Genomic DNA, 25,600 nt, shown 5'->3' with positions numbered 1-25,600 from the left:
TAGGGGAAATGTAGGTATATTTTTGGGTTAGGGCTCCTTGTATGTCCTTGAATTTTATCTACAATACACTTATGACAGACACAGTAAAATCAATAGGAAATGTATTTCAGAACAAATATAGTGACCTTTGTGCATCTGCAGCAGCAGGTCCCACCGTGTTTCCAGTGTCCTCAATAGATTGTTCTGCTGAGAGTGACCCAAGATGAAACCAGGGGGGGCAGAATATTTTGCACTATGATGTGACTTTGAAAGATCATTATGTTCATGTGATTGCACAATATTTTACAGAAATGTTAAAGAAAGATGTATTTTTTACCAAATTAGGGAAAGCATAAGCCTGTCATGACCAATCTATCTCCGTGTGTCGGAGCGGGAGCCAGTTTGACTAGCTACTATTAGGTTCACACTGGTTTGTAAGCTGGATACATGTGCATGACTGGCAGTGCATTTGTTAGAGCCAGATCTAAGCAGCCAGAAAGCGTTCAGCTTCTTTCTGCCTACAAAAGAGCATCCAGACAAGCAGCAAGAGGCCTTGGATGTAACGCAAGGTGATACGGACTTAGCCACTCTTCCTTCCCACCTCAGATGTGCGTGTTTGTATGTGGGTTTAAGGCATGGAGGTTATCATTTCCTCAGTGAAAAGAGGAATTAAGCTATCAAATGGGTCTTCCTCACACCGTTTGGATTCTCTTAGAGGTGAAAATACAGCGCTGTGTGCAAAATTGTCCTTTCCTTTCAAAGCAGAATTACAGTAATGTGGGGAAACTTTGATGGACGGCCAGCAGGCTCAGTGGATCCAGATATATCCAGCCCCCCATGCACCATTTCTGCCCTTTATTATTATTATTATTTTTTTTTTTTTTTTGCACTGCTTGAAGCTGAAGCTGTATGTATTGCTTTCTCCCCAGTGCACAAATACAGTATCTGCTGCCTTCACTCATCTCCTAGCTTTGGATATTCAGTCCGTTTACACTGAACTCCTTATTAAGGTTCTAGTGCAATCATATAATAATACGATTTGCATTAACTTAATTGCAAGTGCTCATTCTCAACAAGGTGCCAGCATTGCTGCCAGTTCTGAAATACATAGTATGCTATTATATGCAAGAAAGAGTGCAAATAAATTCACATTTCAAGCTTGACTTTCTGGCATTGCAGTTCATTTATAAATATTTTTGCTGCAATCGGCATTTTACCTTTGGAACCAAACTTAATGGCAACATGAAAATAGGTGTGCCAAATGTAACCCATTGGCGCTTCCTATTATTGCCTTTGGCATTATTTACACTACATTGGCACTTTCCTGATCACTGTCTCCAGATGGTTACACTGGCCTTTGTTTCATAGTTTTCACAATATTGCTGCTCATTAGCTGATTAACAATGCGAGCTGTTGTCATTGTTTACTCTTTTAACATGATAAAATTATAAGTCTGTCATTCTGTCCCATAAAGTAAAAACTAGATGAATTTGCCTCACAAGGCATCTTTGGCAAGTTCCGCAAATCACAGAGCCGCCTATGCTATCCCACCGGCGATTTACATTCTAGCCGGTGAGATGGCATTGCAGGGAGATTACCGGTAGTCGCCCGCGACTAATCTCCCCATGTGTCAGGGCCCTAAAAGTTGCAGGTAGCCACAACTCCACAAAATTCAAAAAATATAAATTAAATCAAGTCTTCAACCCCAAAACATTTTTTCGTCATTGAAATGAAATATAACTTTGAGCATAGAGGTAGGCAATGTATCACTGTCTCTAATTTATTACATTACCAATGTGCATAAGACACCTGTAAATCAGGTGGGATTTGGCATATGTGAAATTGCAGGGATCAGTCAAGCCAAATAGTTTTTGGACAGTTTTGAGGGAAGGGACCATATCTAGATTTTCCTGTTATAAAGTCACCTTTGAACAGCATCAATAGTAGACATTGGTCAAAAGAATTTTCAATATAGGACAATGGAGTTTTATGATGCTTGCCCCAATGGCAACCCAAGAGCTGTGATGGCAACTAAATTGGTTGGCCCTGTTGTTTGTGCGTAGACAACTTTATATACAGTCCAAGTAGCTAAATGCATTTAGTGAATGTTGAGAGCAGAGGACTTTGATAGACTAATTTAACTTCTACAATGTGGTGTCATATAAATGCCTATTGGCTACTCCTTTTTTCTATGAATAATGTCCAGTTTACATGCCCTCCCCCCCAAATTGCCTGTGAACATGGTTGTTTACTGGTTTCACCAGTTTTGCCTTCCTGCAAGCCAATCTTCATTTTGGCGGTCCATGTTGTTGCCAACTTTTGGCTTGGAGAACCAGTGCAGTCCCTAGAGTAATCAGCCATTTAATCTGAGCAGATGGGGCATATTTGAGGAAGATTTCACTTCCCCCTTTATTTTACAACAAGAAAGGCTGAAATTTCCCTCCCCCATCTTCTGTCTCCTTTGTATAGCATAAGTTTAGGGCATCCCTGGTGAAATGAGCAGGTGTGACCTTCTGCAAGCCTGTCTGCTTATATTATTAGCTTGCAAAGGGGCCGAGCAACTTTTTTTAGGAACAACAATATGAAAAGAGCTGCTAAACAGTTCCAGTGTTTCTGCTTAAATCCGATTTCCTCAGACAAGAGCAGAACCAGTTAGGGTAAATGTATCCTACCCTGCCTTTGAAAGAGCTTGTAGTTTTATTTTATTATTGTTTTTTTTTTTTTCTTTTTCTTCCTCTGCTCACAAGCGAGTGAATGGGTACATTTTGGTAATCCTCGCCTCTGGACAGGCGCAGAATTCTTTCTTGCTGAATAGCTAATAACAGAGCCTTGCTTCCTGTCTGGTGATGAAAAGGATTGGTTGGGGAGGGGGGGGTGAAGTCAATTTTTTTTTTCTTGTTCCCATACACTATGTAATCAGAATATACCGTAGACAATTTTTAGCCTGAACTCTAATCAGCATTAGGAAGTATTATAAATTTCATTCCTGACATACTTTCGCTGCCTGTCAGTGTCAGTTCCTGTGATAGGCAAGCCATATCACATAATCGTAGCATAATCCACCTATATACCAGATCTAGCACATAATAAGGTGTTTATTGTACTGTATTCTGTGCAAATACCATATGTATTTGCAGTAACTCCCTCCTCTCTGTTTCTTACTCTTGAAGGCTTCCGCATCACTGGATTCTGAGTAATATCAACACCTACTGTATGATGAATACATTGACGTCTGAACTTCATGCATATCCATATTCTACTAATACAAACTCCCACAATATCCAGTATTCCACATACACACACTCCATCCATACTCAAAATTCCACATACATGCTCCCGTCATATTCAATATTCCATATACACTACCCCCTTTATATTCAATATTCCACATACACACGCCCCCTTTATATCCAATATTCCACATACATGCCCCCCTTATAATCAATTATTCCACATACATGCCCTTTATATTCAATATTCCACATACACGCCTGTTTATATTCAATATCCCGCATACACGCCCCCTTTATATTCAATATTCCGCATACACGCCCCCTTTATATTCAATATTCTGCATACACATCCCCTTTATATTCAATATTCCGCATACACGCCCCCTTTATATTCAATATTCCGCATACACGCCCCCTTTATATTCAATATTCCGCATACATGCCCCCTTTATATTCAATATTCTGCATACACGCCCCCTTTATATTCAATATTCCGCATACACGCCCCCTTTATATTCAATATTCTGCATACACGCCCCCTTTATATTCAATATTCCGCATACACGCCCCCTTTATATTCAATATTCCGCATACACGCCCCCTTTATATTCAATATTCCGCATACACGCCCCCTTTATATTCAATATTCCGCATACACGCCCCCTTTATATTCAATATTCCGCATACACGCCCCCTTTATATTCAATATTCCGCATACACGCCCCCTTTATATTCAATATTCCGCATACACGCCCCCTTTATATTCAATATTCCGCATACACGCCCCCTTTATATTCAATATTCCGCATACACGCCCCCTTTATATTCAATATTCCGCATACACGCCCCCTTTATATTCAATATTCCGCATACACGCCCCCTTTATATTCAATATTCTGCATACACGCCCCATTTTTATATTCAATATTCTGCATACACGCCCCCTTTATATCCAATATTCTGCATAAAAATACTTCCTTCGTATCCAGTATTCCACATACTCCTGCAATATCCAATATTTCACATAAAAATACTTCCCCCATATCTAATATTCCACATACATGCTGCCTCCACATCCAATATTCCACCAACACAACATTCATTCCCTACCCAGTGTTATATTTTGTTTTTATAAAAAATAAACATTAAAGTGTTTTCTCTGCTTCAGTTGATCCAACATTTGTAATCTAATTAGCGGAATGTAGCTGTGAATATGATTTAAGGAAACTGGAACACATTCAAATACTTCGATAAGCCACATATAAAATGTAAATGTGGTTTAAGCTGTTCTGATTATTTATACTTTGGTATATTATTGGAAAACTTTTGCAGGATTTGGTATGATGGAAAAAATAGACTTTCAAAGGATAAAGCCCATAAATCACTTTTCTTTATTAAGTGCCCAGACTTCTACATAGTTTGTGTCATATTTTGAGCATATTTGTTTATAGGTTTCTGGCTTTATTTTAAACAAATACAACTATTTAAAAGTGATGTTTTTTTTTATCCTTTATGTTTGGCAGAAAAGCGTCTCTATTCCTGAACGTGTTCAGAATTTATTTTGCTTTTAATATTAAGATTTAGGTTTCTGAATCCACAGCCATGATGTCAGTCGACCAGCATTAGTGGAAAGAACAAATGAGCCCCCCGCTGGTGCCCACTTTTATAGCTTGCTTAAGATCTAAAGACAGCTCAAGGAACAATTGGATGAAGTTAGGGATTGGAAAACCCATCATATTTGTGTCCCTGTGTAATGAAACTCTGAATCCTCTTTCTGCTCTTTTTTCTCCCCCTGAAAAGCACAATTCTAAGGGGGGGTTACTTCTGTTAAATCCTTTTGGGAAGCCTCTGCTGATCACTTTTAATTACTAGGACTAAGGAGGATAAAATTAAAAGGAGCACCATTGAAGCAGTGGAAAAAAAAGCTTACTGAGCCCTCGGTGAACTGTGAAATATAAAAATTGCATTCCAATACATTTTCCTCAGAAGAAAACAAGAAACAGCATTACTTATTCTTGAAGGGTTTGCCCTTAAATGGTGAATTGTGCCTCAGAGGGAAAGTGTGTTACAGATATAATTTTGGTTTAATTAACTTCATTTAAAATAATGTACAGTTTTCCGTTAGATCTGGAGAATGGCGCTGTATAGAGTTTTTGTAGGATAAACCTGTTTGGTTGCTTAACTACAAGCACCAGTCAGGCTCTTACTCAGGCTGTTCCGAAAACTAAAGCAAGGTCCAGTTTATTTTTCAATCCTCTGTATCTGTATGTAAAACTCTTTGCAAGCAAATTAATATATTTTATATATATATTAATTATTGTTGGAACAAGAATGTTATAACTAAAACAGTAGTCTGTGTACTGGGATCCCTACTCCCTGTGTTTTCTCAGTCTAGACACTGTAGTTTTTTGGATGTTTTTACACAGTTATGGGACCTCTTATCTAGAATGCTCAGGACTTGTTTCTGGATAAGGGGTCTTCTGTAATTTGGATCTCCATAATTTAATTCTACTAAAAAATAATTTAAACATTAAATGAACCCAATAGGATTGTATTGCTTCCAAAAAGGATTGATTATATCTTAGTTGGAATCAAGTATCAAGAATCAGGCACTGTTTTATAATTACAGACTAAAATATGTTTTCAAATTTTGAGTTCTCCTTCCTGTAATTTCTGGATAATGGGTTTCCGGAGCTTTCTGCATAACAGGTTTTGGAAAAACTGATCCCATACCTGTGGTAACTGCCCTATTTGTAAGTAAAGTGAATATAGACTAACAAAAATATATACATTTGATCTGTTACTGAGGATAACACTAAAAAGAGAGACTCCTTATCATGAATAAAAGAAAAGCTAAAGAGTTGCAAATAGCATGTGACCTGCCATAAAAGGGAATAGGCAACAGATATGGGCAGTAGAAAGATAGCAATAAGCTGCACATATAGTAATATATGTATCTAAAAAACAAATTAAGAAGCGCTTATATACTTGCATTTGCCTGGATGTCAGTAACCCACCCCCCCCCCAGATACAGTTATCTATAAAACCAATAAGGAGGCTATGAAATACTTGTCCCATTGAGTAATCCCACAGAAATATGTAGAATAAAAAATAGCTAGTACATTGTTACTCTAAATCAAATTGAACTAAAATTGAACTGTATTACATTGGAAGATCTCTTAGGGTTTTTTGATTTTTGAAGTAGAAGGCAAATCCAAATTAATATAATTATTACTTATAAAAACCACTGGGAATTGGCGCAGATCATTTTCCATTGTTGAGAGTGGGGAATCGCCACATGTAAGTACATGGGGGTAGTAACCGGTCAGAAAACTTTAGCAGGGTCTTCTTCACTACTGGGCCCCATCTTCCAGTGCCCCGCAATAGGAAAGCATAGGTTGCCTTAGGTGAAGACACACAGAGCTACTTAGTAGCAGCTGCTTGTCATGGCTACTAAACGCCAGAAAATACCCTGACATAGACAATACTGAGAATCGCCTATGCTAAAACACATAGAGACAATTATCAGTAAATAATCATCATCTATTCTTTGTCTTTTTTTTGTAGCCACAACAAGAAGCTGCTGCTGTGCACTGCTCTGTGGGTCTTCATGGGACAAACATGTTTCTGATGTCAGCCCATTGCTTTTGTTTTGCTATAAAGATTATAGTAGTCAAAACGTGGAGGCGTCACTCTTATATTTAAAAAACTGTACTTTGTAAGCAGCATTACTGCCCCCTCAGAGTTAAAAATGTTAGTAAGCTGCTTGGAGGTTTTCATGTTGTTTTTCACAACAGCACAACAGCTTAATTTTATTATTTGTAAAGTGTATTTGAACAAATAACATTTTTTCATGTCCTCCTTAATTCCTTCTCTTTGGGGAGATGAGAGTGTGTGAAAGCAAAGACTGCAGATGCCATGCTCGCTTGCAAGCACACACAGGGGTCTCTGAGAAACGACTCTTGTGTTCTTGGTACGTTAGCAAAGAGTAAACTGAGGCAATCTGATAGGGAACCAGAATCCTGTCAATCAGGATCAAGATATTGTGCTGTGTCCATATACTTTGTTTACTGTAGGGTTTTATGAGTTGTAACCTTCCCATGCTGGCTGTTAATGAGGCTAAATCTTTATGCTTGAGGATTGAATTACAGCACACCTCTGGGCTAATAGTTATAAACAGAAAGTCCCATTAGGGTTGCATTTTGATTCATTCATTTGCATTCTCTCCTATTGTGCGGGGAACAATGGCCATCACATAGCTACAAACAAACAATTTACATGGAAATGGCAGAATTGTACCTAATTAGTATCTTTGCTTGTTTATTAATGGCATCTAGTTTACTCTGTAGAAATGTGGAGGTATGGGGTGATGGAAGTTTGTGTGTGTTTTGTCTCAGCACTGTTTTAGTTTCTATTTTCATCCCCATAAGATGTAGGATATGGCACAGGGGAAGTTTTCCTAGGGTAAAAGACAAAACAAAATGTACAGACTCAGAGCAAAGTGCAAAATGGCTGTGGTTCTTTTACACACAGTTAATTATGGTCTTAGACCATGCTTGCTTTCAAAGTGAAAATATCTTGTGTGTCTCATAGCCGCATCAATTATTAGAATGTGTCACTTGTGCCATTACCCATGAACTATACATACATCTTTCATTTCTTCTTGTTAAATAGTTAATATGTCTAGGCTGTGGTGGGCTACATTTACTGAGTTCAAATATCTCCACAATTTTCTTATTATTTGCCACAAATTAGGTCACTGTTCCAGTAATCTGTTGTGCCATGGCTAATACTGAGCTGAAGATTTCAGCAACTAATATATTCAAGGGACTGTGTCGGACTGAGATGCCAGGGTGCCCACCAGAAAACCTTGGACCATAGGCCCATTTTCTAAACTATTAATCCTCCTTCAACCTCTCCTCCCTCAACATCTTTATTACCCAAGTCTCTATTCTCTATCCTTCCATCTCATTTTCTCATACAGAAATAGGGAATGACCATGCAATTGGTAAAATAGTTAGAACCACGGACACCTGGGCCCCCCGGGAGTTTTCCTGGTATCCTGGTGGGCCAGTCTGACACTGTCAAGGGATGATTCACTATTAACTTTAAGTATGTTTTAGAATGGCCTATCTCTAGCAACATTTTAATTGGTCTTCATTTTTATTGATTATAGGTTTTGAATTATTAGCCTCTCTCTTTTGACTCTTTGCAGCTTTCAAATGGCAATCACTGACTCCAGCAGCAAAATAATTATTGCTCTGGGAGGCTACAAGTATATTGTTACTTTTAATTACTTATCTTTTTATTTCCCTCCTGTATTCATATTCCTGTATCTCTTTTGAACCACTGCCTGGTTACTAGGTTAAATTGAATCCTAGCAACCAAATCGTGAAATTACTGCAAAAAGTTAAATCATTTGCATAATTTGCACATGCTATTCAATCTGAAGGTGGATTTGCAGTCTAGATTTACTTAAGTTTGGATATCGATTGGTTGGTGTGATTAGTTTATTCAGGTTAGACAATGTTACAGCTCCTCATTAAGGTGAAGACACAAGGAGCTACTTAGTAGCAGCTACTTGTCATTGCTACTGAATTTCAGAAAATACCCTGCCATAGACAATACTGAGAATTGCCTCTGCTAAAGCACACATAGAGACAATTATCAGTAAATGATCCGGATTGTCTATTTTTGTAGTCATGGCAAGTAGCTGCTACTAGTAGCTCTGTGTGTCTTTACCCTTAATGGATGGCTTTCCACTTAGCACACCAATCTATATATAGCGTGCCTAAAATGTGTGACTGGTTAAGGTTAGAAATGCTATTACATATAAAAAACAAAACAAACACAGTCAGTGAACATAGCTAAATAGCTAACAGGGATTCTCTTTTTAGGAAGCAGAAACAATTGATTGGGCTTATGATAAGCAGAGGCATATATATTTTCTCCCTAATCACTGTGGGAAACTTGCCCATCTGACACTAGCCTATGATGGTGTGACGGCATTGCCTTTTGTTGCTAGAGCAGACAGTGTTTGCTGTAACTCACTGCAGCGAATGCGATGCTGGCAGATGGTCCCTGGCTGTCACTGCTGGCATTCTGGCAAGGCAGAGCCCTCAAGGTAGAAAAAGCAGATTGGAACTTCTTAGCCAGTTGCCGTTTCTGCTGGGAAGTTTAAGAGAACATGCGTCCCAAGCAAGGGTCTCAAATGATGTGCTTTTATGCCTTGCCCTCGAGGGCTATTTGTGTTTTTCTGGCCCTAAACACCCATAATGGATTGCCCTTACATTACTAACATAAACAATAGTAAGCCTTTGGGAAGTCAGTAAATGTTCCTAGAAAACAAACATGATTGTATGAGAAGCTCAGCTATGAAATAAGAGGAGGCTTTAATTTTTGATCCATGGTACATTTTTCAAGTCACATAATTGCCTGTAAGCCAACCTTAACCATTCTTGGGGCCAGCAAATTGGCACAGTCTTGTTAGGTAGCTGCCACTTATAACTGACTAGAAGTTGGTTTTATTGTTTCCATTGGGAGACTGCTTTTCCCAAAGGAAATTAGAAGACCTACTCTAGTCTCTTACAAATAAGAGTTGCAAATAGGTGGCGTAGACGTGTGGTTTATGTTTTGCATTACTGCTGCTTTTCTAGAGGCAACTTATGTAAAAGGATTGGTTTTGTCTCCCTGCAAAGTCTATAGGAAGCATATAGTCTCGAGAACTGTCTTCCCAAAACCTGTACATCAGTTTCTTTTATATATTCCTGTAGAAACGAAACATGAATCTCATTCAGGTCATTTCTTAGGGTAAATAGTAGTCGGTGCAGAATAGTGCTATAGTGCTATGGCGGTCCTTTCATGGTTTGAAAAGCAGTACATCTTGTCTGTAGTGCTTCCCTCTACCCCCTGCTTGAAACACAGGTAAAAGTTGCATTTCACATATTATTACATAACAGCCAGTTCTTTGCTATCCTACCTCCAATGGCTAGCTTTGGTCATATTGCATAAGCAAAAATGCATCCCATAATGTGCATGGATCTTGGGGGATAAAAAATATGGACCAAGTGGTAAGCAGTGGCATAACTAGGTGTTCCTGGGGCCCTCAGCAAATTCAATTTAGGGCCCAAAACATTGGTAAGTTGACCTATTCCTGGGCCCCCTGCAACTGCAGGGTCTGCTTCCCCTCTAGTTACGCCCCTGGTGGTAGGCATGCATTAAAAAGGTGGGAAACCACAGTGCCGTTTCTGTTTCCAGATTTAGTGTGGCCTACACCATCACACACCTAGGCAAAGAGTTTTAGACTTCATGTTCAATCACCCCCTTTCCATGCAAGCATTTAGCTACACTCTATAGAACAAGATTTAAAATTGTACAAAGAACACCGATTAAACAATCATCCTGAAAAACTTAAGGTATAGTCACGCCAGCAAATTAGCAATTATCCAATTTCTCTCCTTAATTGTCCTTACGTTTGCCTTAACTTACCTTGCTTTGGGCTCCACTGGGGAGGAGTGACCCAAATCTTTGGACCCTCTGACATTTAAAAGGATGCTGTTAAAATAAAAATCATTTTCTTTTGATGCTGTGCCAAGTAAATTCAATAAAAAGCAAATAAAAACGTCTTTTAATAAGTCTTTTATTTGTTTGATATTTTTAAAAGTCCATTTCAAAGTAGAAATACATTTTGAGTGATTATATTGTAAAACCTGTACTTACAAGTATGTGCTCAACCAAGAAACAAGTTCAGTAAGTAGGTAGCAGTTACTTCATTATTACTGGAGAGACAGGAATGTGCATTTTCTCCTTATAAATGTATAAATTGTTAACACAGACTGAGGCACTAAGTAGAGGACACTTTGGCATCTGATTTGCGATGTGACATCTGTCTGACACAGGGAGTTCTACATGTAACACAGGGCCTAGCACCTCACTGCAAACCATTCACTATCACAGACATCAAATTGAGAACGAAAATTGCATTTCTGTCAATTACTAAGCTGGAAAAAAATGTTCAATATATCCCAGCAGCAAGATGAAGAGCGGCGCAGGCAGCTGAGAGAGCGGGCACGTCAGCTCATAGCAGAAGCTCGATCTGGAGTGAAGATGTCAGAACTTCCCAGCTACAACGAGATGTCTACCGAAAAGTTCAAAGACAGAGCAAAAGCATCTGGAGGTGAGTTAAAGGACGGCAACATCAGCACAAGAACCTGTAGTCCTTTAGGCAAAAAGCACCTACATAAGCTACCAACCATTATGGATTTCTGGTTCTTACAGTGACCGAGAGCAATATTAAATCTAGTTGCTGCTCATGCTGTAATGTATCCAATGATTGCACATTGTAGCTACTTATTAGTTTTGCCCCGTTTATTATGGTGTTTCTGATTTTAGTGCCAATAATACATTGGTACGTGGCCTTCAAATGTGGCTTTTCAAACCTTGGCCTCTCCACCTGCTTTGAACTGCAGCCCAAAGCTTTTAAGAAGGTCCATATTGGTTAATGGATGCTGTGCGTTGTAGTTCACATGTAGTGTGGTTGACCTCCCTTCCTGTGGTGGATTTTATTTCTTGGCACCCTTGCCACAGGTCCAGTAGCAGATCAAGGATTGGCCTGACTGCATTTGTGGGGACTTTTCTGGACAAGGAGTCTTTCTGTAATTTGTCTCCAAAGAAAATATTTAAACATTAATTAATTGTTTTGCCTCCAATCAGGATGCATTCTATTTAAGCTGGGATCAAGTATGAGGTGCTGTGTCATTATTACTACAGAAAAAAAGGAAATTATTTTTTCTAAATTTAAATATTAGGTTAAAATTGTGTTTATGGGAGATGGCCATCCAGTAATTTTGAACTTTCAGGATAACTTATCCAGTGCATAGGCACCATCAGACTGAGGACTGCATCAATGATCTGATGGGGTCTCTGATCCAACAGGGAAATCAAAAATCTGGCAGATGTTGATTAGGCAAGTTTAAAAATCCGCTTGGGAGTGAGGTGTGTATCAGCTCGTTGATCCAGTCCTCGCCCTGGCATCCTACATTCTGTCAATGTGATTCAATCATTTGGCCCTTGGGCCAATCGGTTGGATCAAACCCATATCGGCCACCTCATGTCTTTCAGTGTGTGGCCACCCTTGTTTGTCTCTTGACTTAGCTAAGATCAGTGTTCATGACTGGAATAAGAAAGAGACTGGACAAAAATTTGGATGCAATTTTTGCTGATAATGGATGATATAGGTGTTGGCTTACTTTGCAATAAATAGTAAATCCAGTAATCTGTTATGTGTTTACTGAGGTTCCTATTGCCTAATTTTACATTTAAGATTACAAATCATTCAATGCAACAATTATGCAATAATAGGTGGGTAAATACTTTTTGACATCTCTGTATGTGAGAACAAGAAGGCCCAACACTTCTGAACAAAAAGGTGCGAAATACTGCGAAAACAGTGTTCGATGTGTAGCCAACGGAGAGCATTGCCAGGGCTTTCCCCAGTTATACATCCTTAACGTTTCATTGATACACTAATGACAACTGATTTTAATGCTAATACCTGTCTCTACAGATGAGCCTGATTTTAACAAAGCACTTACTAATGAGGAAAGTCCTGATCCCACCCTTGTTTGTGGTGGCGGTGAACCTTCTAACACTGATACTGATTCCACCGGTAATTCCCATTGTTTGTCTGTTTGCATGCCTAACACCTATTGCATGTCTTTCTTATAGCAAATTTTCTTGTGGGATTTGTTTTTTGTGTATATATTGGGTGACTTTTGACATTGCAAGAAATTTAGCAGTTTCATTCATTTATTATGTCCTCCTCATATACTGACAAGTATATAGATTTAAATTGGGGTTTCTTTGGCACACCATACCCAGTAATGGCTTGGATTACCTTGTTTCACTTTGTGGTAAAGGCAGTTAAAGGGACATTGCCCGAGAAGCAGCAGGACCAAAACACAGAATTGGGTACACAGCTATCTGTGTCATTAGCCCTGATACATGCATCGGAAGCATATAGATAGATTGATATATGTGTCATATGTATCAGTGAATTCTGTAGTTAGCCTCAAGCACAACTTTAGCCAAAACCAGACATGATTACCTGCTTTAAATCAGTATGTCCAAGGCTGCCTAAGAAGATCATTAGGCTCCCACTTTACATTAAAACACATGTTAACTAATATAATGTTTCCAAGTGCGTCTCTACAAATGAGAATGGAGGTCAATACTGGTCTTGGTGTTTTTGTTTATTACTTTCAGTGTTGTCATCAAAATTTATTGTATTCTGTTCCTCTGGGTACAGACCTGTACAGGCATGGGCATGCAGTGCTTTAAACAGCCCAACAACAAATGTATTAAAAAAACGCCATATGAAGATAAAATACTTAAGAGTGAATAACAGGGCCATGTAACTGGAGACCCGTGGGCCACATATGGCCCTCCAAAGATTTATTTTTTTGCTCTGTGTCTGCTCAAAAGCTCTATAGATTTTATTATATGATATCATTTTAATTTAATCTAACCAAAACAGCACTGTTCTAGAAGGTGCAAAAATATTTTTTGTTCTTTGCACCGTGCCTTGCACTTAGTAAATGACCCCTAATATCTCCTGGCTTATAGCTTGTAAGGTGGTCATTTTTAGAGTGACAGGTTTGAGCACAGAAATAATTGTAGTGATCTTTAATGACAAGAATAGAAAGCAGTATGTTGCGGTTCTTATGAATAATTTCATCTCTGCTGATTGATAAAATACAATGGCCTTTTGAAGTGATCTTCAGGAAACAGGAGTTAAACTTCTTACAATGGAGCTTTCCTTGACTGGATTACTGACCTTGTCACAGCTTTAACCCCCTTCTCCGGTTATACAGCCTGTCCATTTGCACCTGTTGAGCAAAAAAGTATATCAAATATAAATGGAATTTGTTTTTTTTAATTTAGTTTCTGTAATGTTTGCTGTACAGTTATGTACCAGAGATAATCAATATGCTGGAATGTATGTAAGCTAATGTAAGGGTAACATATCCCTCCAGGTAGGTTCACTTAAAATTCTGCCATCCCTTCATAAGCAATTTTGGCCATGGTATGGTCTTGGAATTAGTCTAGTCAGGACTCTTTTAATATCAATAATAAGTAGAACAATGAACACAAGTGCTTTAGGTTCAGTAGTCAGATGCCTTAGAGGCAAAGTGGATCTGACCACCCAAAGTTGGCAGACCCATTCCATGTTAAATGCCTTTGAGTAATAATGGGTTTTACTCTGAATAACCTACTAGATTCCCCCTAAAGCTTTGTGTCAGTGTGTTCACATCAATATCTTCTTTTTATTCAGGTACAGATCTGATGTATATTGACCTCATCATATTAGCTCATGCTTTTTAAAGATACAGGTATATTTTTATTGTGTAAGTTTAGTCACTGGAAGATAGTGGTTTGTTTTGAGAGATTTTATTCCTAGTTTAGCTTGCTAAGCTTGCCCATTCTACCACAGTTATGAAACATTTGTTTTAGCTATGGTGTTCTTGTAACCTCATTCTGAACAGCATCATTTTGCATTGCCAAAGGCAGTGAAATAAGCTTGGGCTGCCCAGTTTCCTGGGTATGAAGCTGGAACCTTACACTCTCAGCCAGCATGGTGGAGTTGGGGAGTCTCTAACTACATTGTGAGCATAATATTGCTGAGCCTTGTGTATCAATTTATGGAAGTGTTTGTTAACACATAAATATGACACACAAGGCTCAGTAGAATGCTTCTTTAAGCTAATGGCTTTCCTCCGCTGGCGTATTTACACCAGTGGAAATCAATCTGCTGCCTTCCACTACCTGAATGCGTACTTCCTGACAGGTACTGGACCAACTTTCTACAAATACATAGAGCAGATTTTGGCACAGAAATGCCAAAGGATGCATTTGTGTGGCAAAATCTGCTCACTGTGTGGGCAAGACCCCATGCCTTGCCATGATCATTTTATCATATTCATACAGCAGATTGCAGCCAATTGGCTTTTTGGCCAAGCCACACAGGGCAGATTCTCAGCCTGCAGTTAAACATAGAGAGAATCCACTCCTATGGTCAAAAAAGCTTTTGGTTGTGCCTGCACCCAGAGCCATTGCGTTGGCCCGGGTGCAGGCACACACAGCTGAATTATCCCTTGTTGCACTGGCCTTTGGTATATATATATATATGCCAGCGAAGAAACTGATCTGGGTGCCATTAGCCTTAGCGGAAACAGTTTTATTTAATTAGCACAGCGTATGCATTTTTGTTGCTTTAACAAAACTTTCTTTAACTCTTGATGGCATAGCACTCGAAACAAGGTGCACGTGAGGCAATATTTATCTTGCTTTAAATATACAGTATAACCAAGCCTAAAAAAAAAAAAGCCTTCCATCCCCCCCCCCCCCCCCAAAGCTGGCTAAGAGTGGGAAGCTCCACTACTATCAGTGCCCGCTGCTTCAGTGCAGTGCCAGTTCATATTTATTTTCATGTGAACTGCTCTTAGGGGCTATCAGCATTTATAAGATTCACATAATGGTGCATCCTTATTTCAGGTGTCAGGATCATTTCAAGGGAGATTGTATTTGATGCTTGTGACACACACAAACAGTTCTGATGTGTTGAATTTATAAACTATATATACAGAACCATCAATAGTGTTTGAGTAAAAAATGATAATGTCCTTTGAACTTTGTTTGAGTCTATTATGTGAGAAATGGCCCTGGTGTGAATTTATTTACACTTTATTTACCTATGGAGCATTGTGATTTGTGGGTACTCACCCTTTATATTATATATTTTCTAGTGTAGGGTCACATTTAGTGATGACACCATAGTCCTTTTATACAGGGACTACAGGAATGCTATACAATCCTCCACTGCAGTACTGGCTTTTTGTTAGTTTTATAATAAATAAAGTTTATAAACCGTATATGTAACTAACACCACATTAACCAGCTTACTATATGTTATAAAAGTTTGGTAACAATATACATAATTATTTAATGGAGCAGCTTATAACGCCTTATAATGGCTGTAATTAAAATGTCATAATAAAAATACTGTAAGCACTCAGCCTCTGACAAATCTGAGTTTTAATGATGGCATGTTACCTGTAAATATACCATATGTATGTGTCATATACTCAGCACTGGTAAAATATATATATATATATATATATATTATATATATGGTTTGTCCCTGAGGAAGAGCACAGTTGGTGCTCGAAACGTTGAATTTTTTTCATTAATAAAAATTTTTTTTGTTTTCTAACTAAGTCCCTGTGTGTGCGGCTCACTGTCTTGCTTTATACATGTTTTTTGCTAGCACCCGGGGCAGTTGATTACTATTAGGGTGTGCTCTGTTTTTCTCTGTATATATATATATATATATATATATATATATATATAATACATATATATATATATATATTCCCTAGTCTGGAGGAAAAATCCCAGCCAATCAGAGCCATACACTGTATATTTAATAGTATACCGGAACTTTAAATGCAGAAATGTTTTGACTTTGGTATACAAGCGACTTGTACAGTCAGAGCTTCTAGAGTTAAGATGTTGTTGTTCTCCTAAGAGTGTAATATGATATTTTTGCAGTTCCAGATTAAATATATCTAGAGTAATTAAACAATCTCCTGATAGAGAAAGTAAGTAAAGGAGCAAGTGCTTGCACAGTGAAATGTGTATATACATGCATGTACCAGTATGTACACGAGAGGCAACGCTTTCATTAACAAAGAGGTGAAAAAGTTCACTCACATCTTGTATGTAGCCACCACTCAGTGTTTGACTGAAAGCCAAGCCCAGGTTAATGTGGAAGGTTTTCTTGGAGCAGAATACATAAAGAGCTTGTAGAAGCTTGCACATGTCTGCTTCAATGCACATCTCAATTAACTTCAACATCTCATGTTGCCTTTCTTGTTTTTTTGGAGTCACAGCAGCGAGCATGTTGTAAGCTGACATATTTCTGAACAAAGGCCAAATCTACATCTTACTTTGTTTTTACTTACTATTTGCACACCTAGCTGGACAAAACAGTCATTCTGTGGACGTGAAGTTGAAGAGGCTTTTGGAGGCTCAGCCACAGGTGGCAAACTCCCTGTCTAACGCTGCCCAGAAGATATCACCAGAAGCCACAGATAGAGACTTCAAGGTGAGTGCCATTGACTGATCTGAAATGGCCAGAATTGGCCTGCAAGGAAAAGGAAGATCTTGGTCATTTCTAGAGACCGCTCCATTTCTTACTTTATTCCATAGCAGTTAGTGGGTAATTTAGCCCTCTTTATTCTGTCTTTGTCTAATAATCTTTTTCTCTTATTTTAACCATATATTTATGTTGATGAACAAACATGACTTTTGCACTTGGTTCTTAGTACTAGGGCCAGACCAGACTGACCAGTAAATGAATCAGAATTTGAACTCACTATTTTACAGCAATTCTATGTTTTCAAGGCAAAAAGCACAAATTTGAAAAAAAACCCCACATTTTTGAGATTTATTAAGAACAGAAAAACAAGATAAAAAAGGTAAAAATCTAAAAGCTGCCAAGAGTTGTAATTTCAAAATTCAAGCTCTTTTTTGAGATCCGTTCAGAAATTGGAAGAATCATGGATAATGAACAGTATGATGTAATTTAATTGCCTGATTTGCTTTTTTTTACCTTTTCATGTAATTGCATTTTTCAGATTTGGGCTTTTTGATAAATATGCACCCATTAGAGATTTTCACCTTTTTATATCATTCAGTAAAAACTTGAAATTAAATTAAATTTTTGGTAAATTTGCCCTCCCAGTTTAGCAGTGGTGTCTAATATACAGCATTTTTATAAGCAGTGAAGAAGTTTTTGTGGATTGAGTAAATTTCTATTTTAAATAATTTGAAATTAAAATATTTAGCGTTTGTTTAAAAAATGTGTCTGTTTTCATAAAATGTTGTTTTTAATTAGTCCATTTTAGTTGTTTTTTTTTATAACAGATTAATACAGGGTAGGCTACTGACACTAAATTACCCCCAAGTGCAGTAACCCATAGCAGCAGCCAGTTAGCAGGTAGCATTTACTGGTCACCTGATTGGTTGCTTTGAGTGCAACTAGCAGGCAGACAATAGGAAAGACAGATACTGCTTTCAATAGCAATTACATTTACAAAAAACATTAACATAATAGGAAATTTGTAATGTGGACTGGAAAAGTGCTTACGATTCCTCTTTATTTCCTTAGGGCAAATGTTGTTTTCTTCAGTTTATAACCGATGTACAAAGATTTTCCCTTGCAGATTTTACAAGGAGTCGGAAATTCACTGGGGGCGTGCCAATATGTTAGAGACCCCCCCAGGGGTGCTCTCAACTCGCCCCAGGCAGCAGCTTCCGGCAAGTTACCAGGGGCGGCAAAAAAGCCGCTCTTGGTAACTTAAGGAGACGAAAATCCAATTTTTAAGTCCAAATGTTGACTCCTCTAGTGCTGAGAGCGCTATTGCGGCCCCCATTGCCCCCCTCTGACACGAGAAGCTAAGTGCAGGGGAGCGAGGGGGGTGGCATCAACTTGGGTCCCCCAGTGAACATTATCACTAACCTTAGGCCTGGGGCTGGTGCTTCTGTTATCTGAAAAGTGCAAGGGCCTAGGTTGCTGCTCCTGCCGCATTGCTCCACCATCTTTGACGATGATCCTTTGTGCTATCCGGAGAGCATGCATGTGCAGTGAAAGTGGTGACTAAAGGTGAAGTCCAACCTTTACTCTACTGTTCATGTGCAGCATCCAGGATACCTAAAGAGGATTGCTGGGGCACTGGCGGTGGTGTGCAGCAGGAATACCACCCTGGGCAATCTAAGGTTAGCAGTGATGTTCACTGGAGAGTGTCTAACACATTGACACCCTCATTTTTTTCCCTTTAATTGCACTTTAAAAAAATCCATCTTTCTGGTGATGTTTTCAGTTATTTGGGGAACAGCAGAGCGACATACCATCAAATAATATGCTTTTAATCAACAGTCTAGGGTTCCGCTGGATGGAGGTGTGGCCAAGGGGACATGTGAGTGTGACCGGGAAAATCAAAGGTAGATCTCTGTACAGTTGAAGTGACTTTTCTTAAGTAAAGTTACATTCACAAATCAGCATGCGAAAAGGGAATTGCTGGTGGAAGGCTTAAGCTAGAGGAAACTTTGTGCAACTTCAGAAAACCAAATCCATGCATAGACCTTTCCACCGGCGATTCACTCTGTTGCCAGTGGAAAGGAATTTCGGAGAGATATTATTAGCCTGCTGTAGAAGAGATCTATCACGGGCTACTAATCTCTCCATGGGACATTAGCCTAAGGTCCCTGTTACATTCACACACTTAGTGGCTGCAGTTTTATCAGGACCAAGTGCCTGGATTTGCAAGGAAATCAGTGTGAACAAGAGGGAACATATAAATCACTTGCAGATAGTGCCCAGGTCAGAATGATTGGGAGCATTGCTGATTAGCCACTCTGCTGCGCGTACAGGATAGAATCAAAATGACACAGATATATTATGTGGCACAAACTATATCGGTCAGCATTTGTATGTCATTTGTGTGTTTACACCATTCTGTTGTAAGGCACTGCAGTACATGGTTCTTTGTACTAAAATAAAAAAAGGCTAATTACCTAAGTTACTTGTAGCCCAATACAAATGGGCTGTGACAAATGCAGGCATTTTGGTTACAGCTTGGAGTGGTAAAGATGGCACAAAGAACTAACCTAACCTGCCATCAGCCATCAAAATAAATGAACCATATTTATCTTGGCACTTGTTTCACATAGACTGCATGCTGCCATTTTTGTTAAATCTCTCTCCTGATTATGATAATGGGTTTTGTAAGTTTTTTTTTGTTTGTTTGTTTGTTTGTTTTTTGCCCTGGTGATTATTATTTGCAGGAAAATATGATGCCAAACCTGCAGACAAAGTAAAATTATGGTGCTGGTTCCTGCATTTTCAGGCAAGTGCTCCTCGCACAATGTGCCATAAGCATATAATTTTTCATATTAAATTTGGAGGAATTTCATTATTTATAAAGTATTGTCATTTCCCGTAGGTTTAAATGTTTTTGTAGCCTAAGATAACCAGGTATAATAACTAAAAGATTAACAAACTGCGTTTTGCCTTTTCACCTCATCAGAATTTATATGTATGTATAGCCACACAGACATAGAGACACACTCTTATATTCTGCTTAGATCCTAAGCAAGTCATTCATTGACTCAGCCTGGGGGGAGGGCTTGGGGTAAAACCTACACATAATATCATGATAGCTCTGGGACCCATGGAGTTGTGTATAACTTTTCACCCACCTGCAGGTTGTTAGGGGACTCCATTGCTGACTGAAAGGATTTTCTTCTCCCAGATACAGAGGCCCTTTGAAGTACCAAAACAATGACTTTCATTGCCTCTCTTACCCTGTCCGTTCCAATAAATTGGTGATGAAAGTGTGTAGGAGCAGCACCAGAGAACTTTCAGTCTGTCTTTGAACAAAAAAAACCTATAGCCAGCCCGGGTTTTTATTATTTTTTATTTATTAATTTGAAGGTAATTGCCCGTGAGTGTGTTTCCAGTCTAGCCTTTCTCTCTGTGGTTTTATGTAAAATGAAGCCAGTGCATGATTTATAGAAAGAGCTGAAAAGGCTAACAGAATTAGCCAGCTTAGCAGAATATATTTGTTAAGTGGCAGAAGTCCTTGCACATAAAAAGAATTCTTAAAATGGGATTAGGCTGCGATTTTAGTTCATTGTTTAGCCCAGAAGGAACGGTGGGATCAGATTTCATTATTTTGGGCAGGTAACGATTGCATTAAATGGTTAATGTTTTGAGAAGATGAACGTTTAATCAGGTGCATATTTGTGTGTGTGAATAGGTTTGTTTGTGTCTATCAAGTTTTTGCCTAAATATGTTTTCTCAAAAGTTAGTCAACAAAATGTGTTATTATTTGCTGTCAAATTGTCTGAATATTTAGCATGTCCTCAAACTGCCTGTATCAGTGATTGCCCTCTGCCTCTGATTCAACATACTTTTGAAGAATTTGAAAAGTGATATTAATATTCCATAACTCTTTTAGTGTACAGATTGTGTTGTGATAGAACAACATGTTGCCTTTTATTTTTTTAGATTTTCACAGAGATGGTAGTCGAGGTCTGGTAACTAGGGTTGCCAACTTTTTCCCCAAGCTTACTGACCAGCATCGAGGGAGGGGGGTGACGTCACGGAGAGGGGACTGGGGTATTTCAGTGTTGGGCCAGGGAATAGGCGTGAGGGAGCAGAGAATTTACTCATCGGGGTGTGGGGAGGTCCTGGTTCTGGAAAGTAGGTTGGAGTGCTCAATAGTAAGTGCTGAGGGGGGGAAAAATTAGGAAACAGGAGGCATAAAAAATTAACCGGCAAAATTTGTAAAACCAGGCCTGGACCTAGCAGGTGATTGAAGGGCTAGGCCAGTGAATTACTGCATACCTCCCAACTATCGCAATTTTTGTGGACAGTCCCAATTTTAACAGCTCATCCCTCAGTCCAAAATTCTTATTGAAAAGTCCCAAATTTCCCTTTGATCTTCTGCACTGAACGCCAAGGAAATATAAAGTTTCTCAAACTTAATTAAATAAGTAAGCTTTTGGCAGAGAGCCCAGAATACTCAACACCTGCGCTGAGATACAATTGTAACTAATAAGCCAAACAGGTCTCTTGGGGGAACTGAAACTTGCATGTTAAAGGGCAATTTCACCTTCATTAGCGAAACTGTAATAACACATAAAACAAGACCCCAAAACCCCCAGAAGTGTGTTCAAACTTTCCATAATCTGCCAAATTTTGTAAAATGATAGTGGTATTTAGGGGGCATGGTCACAAAAATAGGTGTGGTTAGAAATGTTGCCACTCGTGGCGCACCATTTCTTTTTGCATTTTCTTTTTGCATTTTTCAAATGTTGGAAACATTGATGTGCGGGTCGAATATTTGGTAACCTGCACCTGACCCTAACCCTCCCCTTCTCCACCCGCACTCAACCTGGCCTGCTGCTTTGCATCTATTTATAGACCCGTGCTTGACCTGCCCCGCCTACAACATCACTGAGGGGGCGGGGCAGGTTACAAATGGGATTTTTGGTTTCCCCTGTCATCTTCTCCTTATACAGCTTTAGCTCCTCCCATAGCCATATATGTACATAGTTAGGGCAAGAGACTAATTATATATAGATATGGGCATGTGTATGCATTGATACTTGCTTCTAGATTGATTGGTACAGTCATTGATGGATAAACCCAAGTGCTTTCCTCTCACAACCTTGCACATACCGCCCCTATTAATGAATGTAACTGCATTTTCTCCAGATGCCCACTCTTTGCTTCTTCCATATAGTCTTTGTTTATGTGCATATTTATTTTATCTTCTTATAAGAAAGTTGGTTCATGTAGAATAACTGTAAGCAAGGACCCCTCCTTTTGAGGGGAAAGCTTTTGGCAGCAGCCAGGGTGTGCATGCTGGCGTTTAATAATAAAATCCCACTTTAAACATTGATAAACGCAGCACTCTCCGTTTGTGGAAGGAGGATAAACTGTTACCTTCCCTAGAGGATTCCGCATCCCCGGCCTCCTTTAGGCTAAAGAATAGGCTTCTAGGCTTACTCCCTCATTATTGATTGTCTCAATTCAGGGAGAGGGCAAAGTCTTGGTAGCTTTTGATAACCAGTTTGAACATTCAGCAGGCTCAGTTATTAGTCATGCATCTTAGCCTTCCCCTATTTACTTTCAAAACACTTAATAAAAATAATAAAAGATTAGGTGTAAAATGAAATATTTGTTTGGTACACAGCACTGCAGTATCTGCAGCTTCCATACACTGTTCTGGTTTAGCCTTCTGGGATCTTTCATGTTGATAGAACCATTTGAATTTGCTACCAGTATTAGCAGTGGAAGCCCAGCAAGGATAGCAAGAGAGGAGGAAAAAAAAGAATAACAATCATAGCCGTAAAGGGCTTACCTACAAATCTGGCTTTAGTGAGGTACAGCTGATGAAATGCAGTTCAGTGGGGTTGTATTCTAATCCTGCCTATTAGACTTTATATAGCATTAGTGGTTTATCTGAATGGGCATAAAATTAGAAACTAGTTCTCCTTGTTATACACGTCTGTGGGACTGGAGAATGATAGATTCCTTCCCTAGTAAAGTTGCAGGGACAGAGGAAGAGATTAGCCAGTACAAGCTTTACAGCTGATACCGATCACCCACTGAAAGCTCACCGCCACATGCTCCATGCCATAGTGTGCATGCAAAGTTTAGCAAATCAACCCCTTAACAGTCACCGAATGGCTTTTTCCTTTCATCATTTCTTACTCGAAAATAAACGTTTTTGCACCGACAACACCTACATTTAAATTGGTCCCTTGGAAAAGATCATAGCCTGACACGAGCAGATTAAAGGTATTGCTTTCCTTATCTTGACTGAACCGGAGTCCGAAGGAAGTTATTTTTCCTAAGTGCATGTCACTTCCTGTTCTTCCTGTTTACAAGGTTGAAATTCTTGATGGAAGGACTTGGTGAACCTGTTAATGTTACGTTAAATTGCTTTTCCCAACCATATGAAAGGGAAGGCATTTAATGTGAGATACCTCATATCTGCGAATATGATCATATGCTTGTTACTATACATTTTAATGCATTTTTTTTTCAAATAAGAATGGGAAAGAGAGCCTAAACCTTGATAGCTGTTACATTTTGATTTTTTTTTTATAAAACAAGTTCTGGGAAGGAATAGATAAATACAGAAGATTGGGGCTTCCTTGATTCGCTCTTAAACCACACGTTTGATACATGATCAAAATAAATCGCGGCTTTTATAAATATTTATGGTTTGGGTTATCCTTTTTTTTTATGACTGCAGTATGAAGCTTCTCAACCATTCCTCTTACGCTAATGCCAAACAGGGCTGATTCTTGGACTATGTTTCAGCCCCTACTCTGGCATCAGCCTTTGCCTGTACCTGCACCCGGAACCATTGCGTGGGCCAGGATAGAGGCACAGGGAGCAGATTTCGGCGCAAAATGCATACTGTCACGTGTCTGCACCAAAATCCACTCATTCTGGAATAGGGAAAGGCTAATGCCAGCATAGGGGCTGATTCTTAGCCTGTATGGCATTAGTCTTATATAGCTACCAGGCAGCTCATCATTTTCCTTCCTTATTTAGGGTACCGAATGTTGTTCAACAACAGATGGAGAGCCAAAGGTTGGAGGGCAAGCAGCTAATGTTCATCTACACTCATAGAAATGAGTAAAAATGGATGGCATAAATATATCATCTCTTGACACTTATTGCCTGCTGAACAATTGTCCATAACATTTTGTTCATTAAATAGTTTGGAGCTGCAGTAAAATATCAGTTGTTATATGTATCATGCAGTATATATGTGTGAAAGTATAAAAAGATAAAGATTTTATCATGGAGGCAGCTTGTTTTCCTATCCAAAGCAGACATTATGTCCCTGAGGCTAGTGAATTATGCTGCATGGAGCCTCTCTGCAACTAATATGGCTAATATAGGTATAAACAAAAGAGCGTAGCTTGCAGTAAAATAGATAATAAGATTAAATAACCTCTAAAGTAATGCCTGTGACAGCTTGAGAATATTCATACAAACATCAGTAAATAATGTAACATCATAAACCATAGAAAACTTTGCAAAAACATTAGGCATAGTGCATGGTGTTGGGTGAATGTGGAAAAAACATGGTGTTGGAGGCATAAAACCACTATATGTGCCATGGGACTTCATGATAGCACCCAGTTATGGGTATGGTGGTGGCAACTTCATGCTATGAGGATGCTTCTAATCAGCAGGTCCTGGTTATCTTTTTAAAAAAGAAAAAGAATGGATGTACAAAACACAGGCAGCTACTGCTAGACATCCTGTCTTAGTCTGAAGCTTGGGTGAAAGTTCATCTTTCATCAGGGCAATGATCTCAAACATAAGGCCAAAGTAACACTGCCGTGGCTCAGGAACAAAAGTGGGAATGTCCTGAAATGACCCAGGCAAAACCTGATGTCTGTTCCTCTTAGAATCGGAGGCATTATTTAAACATTGAGGTGCACAAGCAACATATAAATACCCTGCACAAATCTGCCTGGAACAATGGACCGATATCACTCCCAAATAGTATACAATGTGGTACAGATATTTACCTCAAATGAGTTTCAGCCATAATTGCTGAATAAGGTGGCTTTGAAAAATATGACATTGTGGCAACACCATTTGCAAAAAGTTATTTTCTTGGGAAGATAAATTTCATCATAAATGTTTGTCACATTAAAAATCATTTGATTTTTTGCTGTTTGAAATATCACCAAGAGCAAAATGTCAGTATAGGATTTGTTATTTGGTA

The 25,600-nt window shown here is 38.8% G+C and overlaps 1 protein-coding gene across 12 annotated transcripts in view; it reads left to right on the top strand.

Moving 5' to 3' along the window:
- The window catches only part of ehbp1 (EH domain binding protein 1), a 303,778-nt gene that overhangs the window by 213,501 nt on the left and 64,677 nt on the right, over positions 1–25,600 (top strand). For 5 of the 12 annotated variants that reach the window (XM_031902914.1, XM_031902912.1, XM_018094163.2 and 2 more), the window contains 3 exons: positions 11,241–11,388; positions 12,778–12,879; positions 17,249–17,376. In XM_031902914.1, coding sequence (XP_031758774.1) covers positions 11,241–11,388; positions 12,778–12,879; positions 17,249–17,376 — 378 coding nt within the window. The remainder of the gene's footprint in view (positions 1–11,240; positions 11,389–12,777; positions 12,880–17,248; positions 17,377–25,600) is intronic. The other 7 variants (XM_031902915.1, XM_018094166.2, XM_004914706.4 and 4 more) reach the window with 3 other exon arrangements.

The sequence above is a fragment of the Xenopus tropicalis genome, chromosome 5 (assembly GCF_000004195.4).
Source record: "Xenopus tropicalis strain Nigerian chromosome 5, UCB_Xtro_10.0, whole genome shotgun sequence".
Taxonomy (NCBI): Eukaryota; Metazoa; Chordata; class Amphibia; order Anura; family Pipidae; genus Xenopus; species Xenopus tropicalis.
This window is presented reverse-complemented; position numbering and strand designations above follow the sequence as displayed.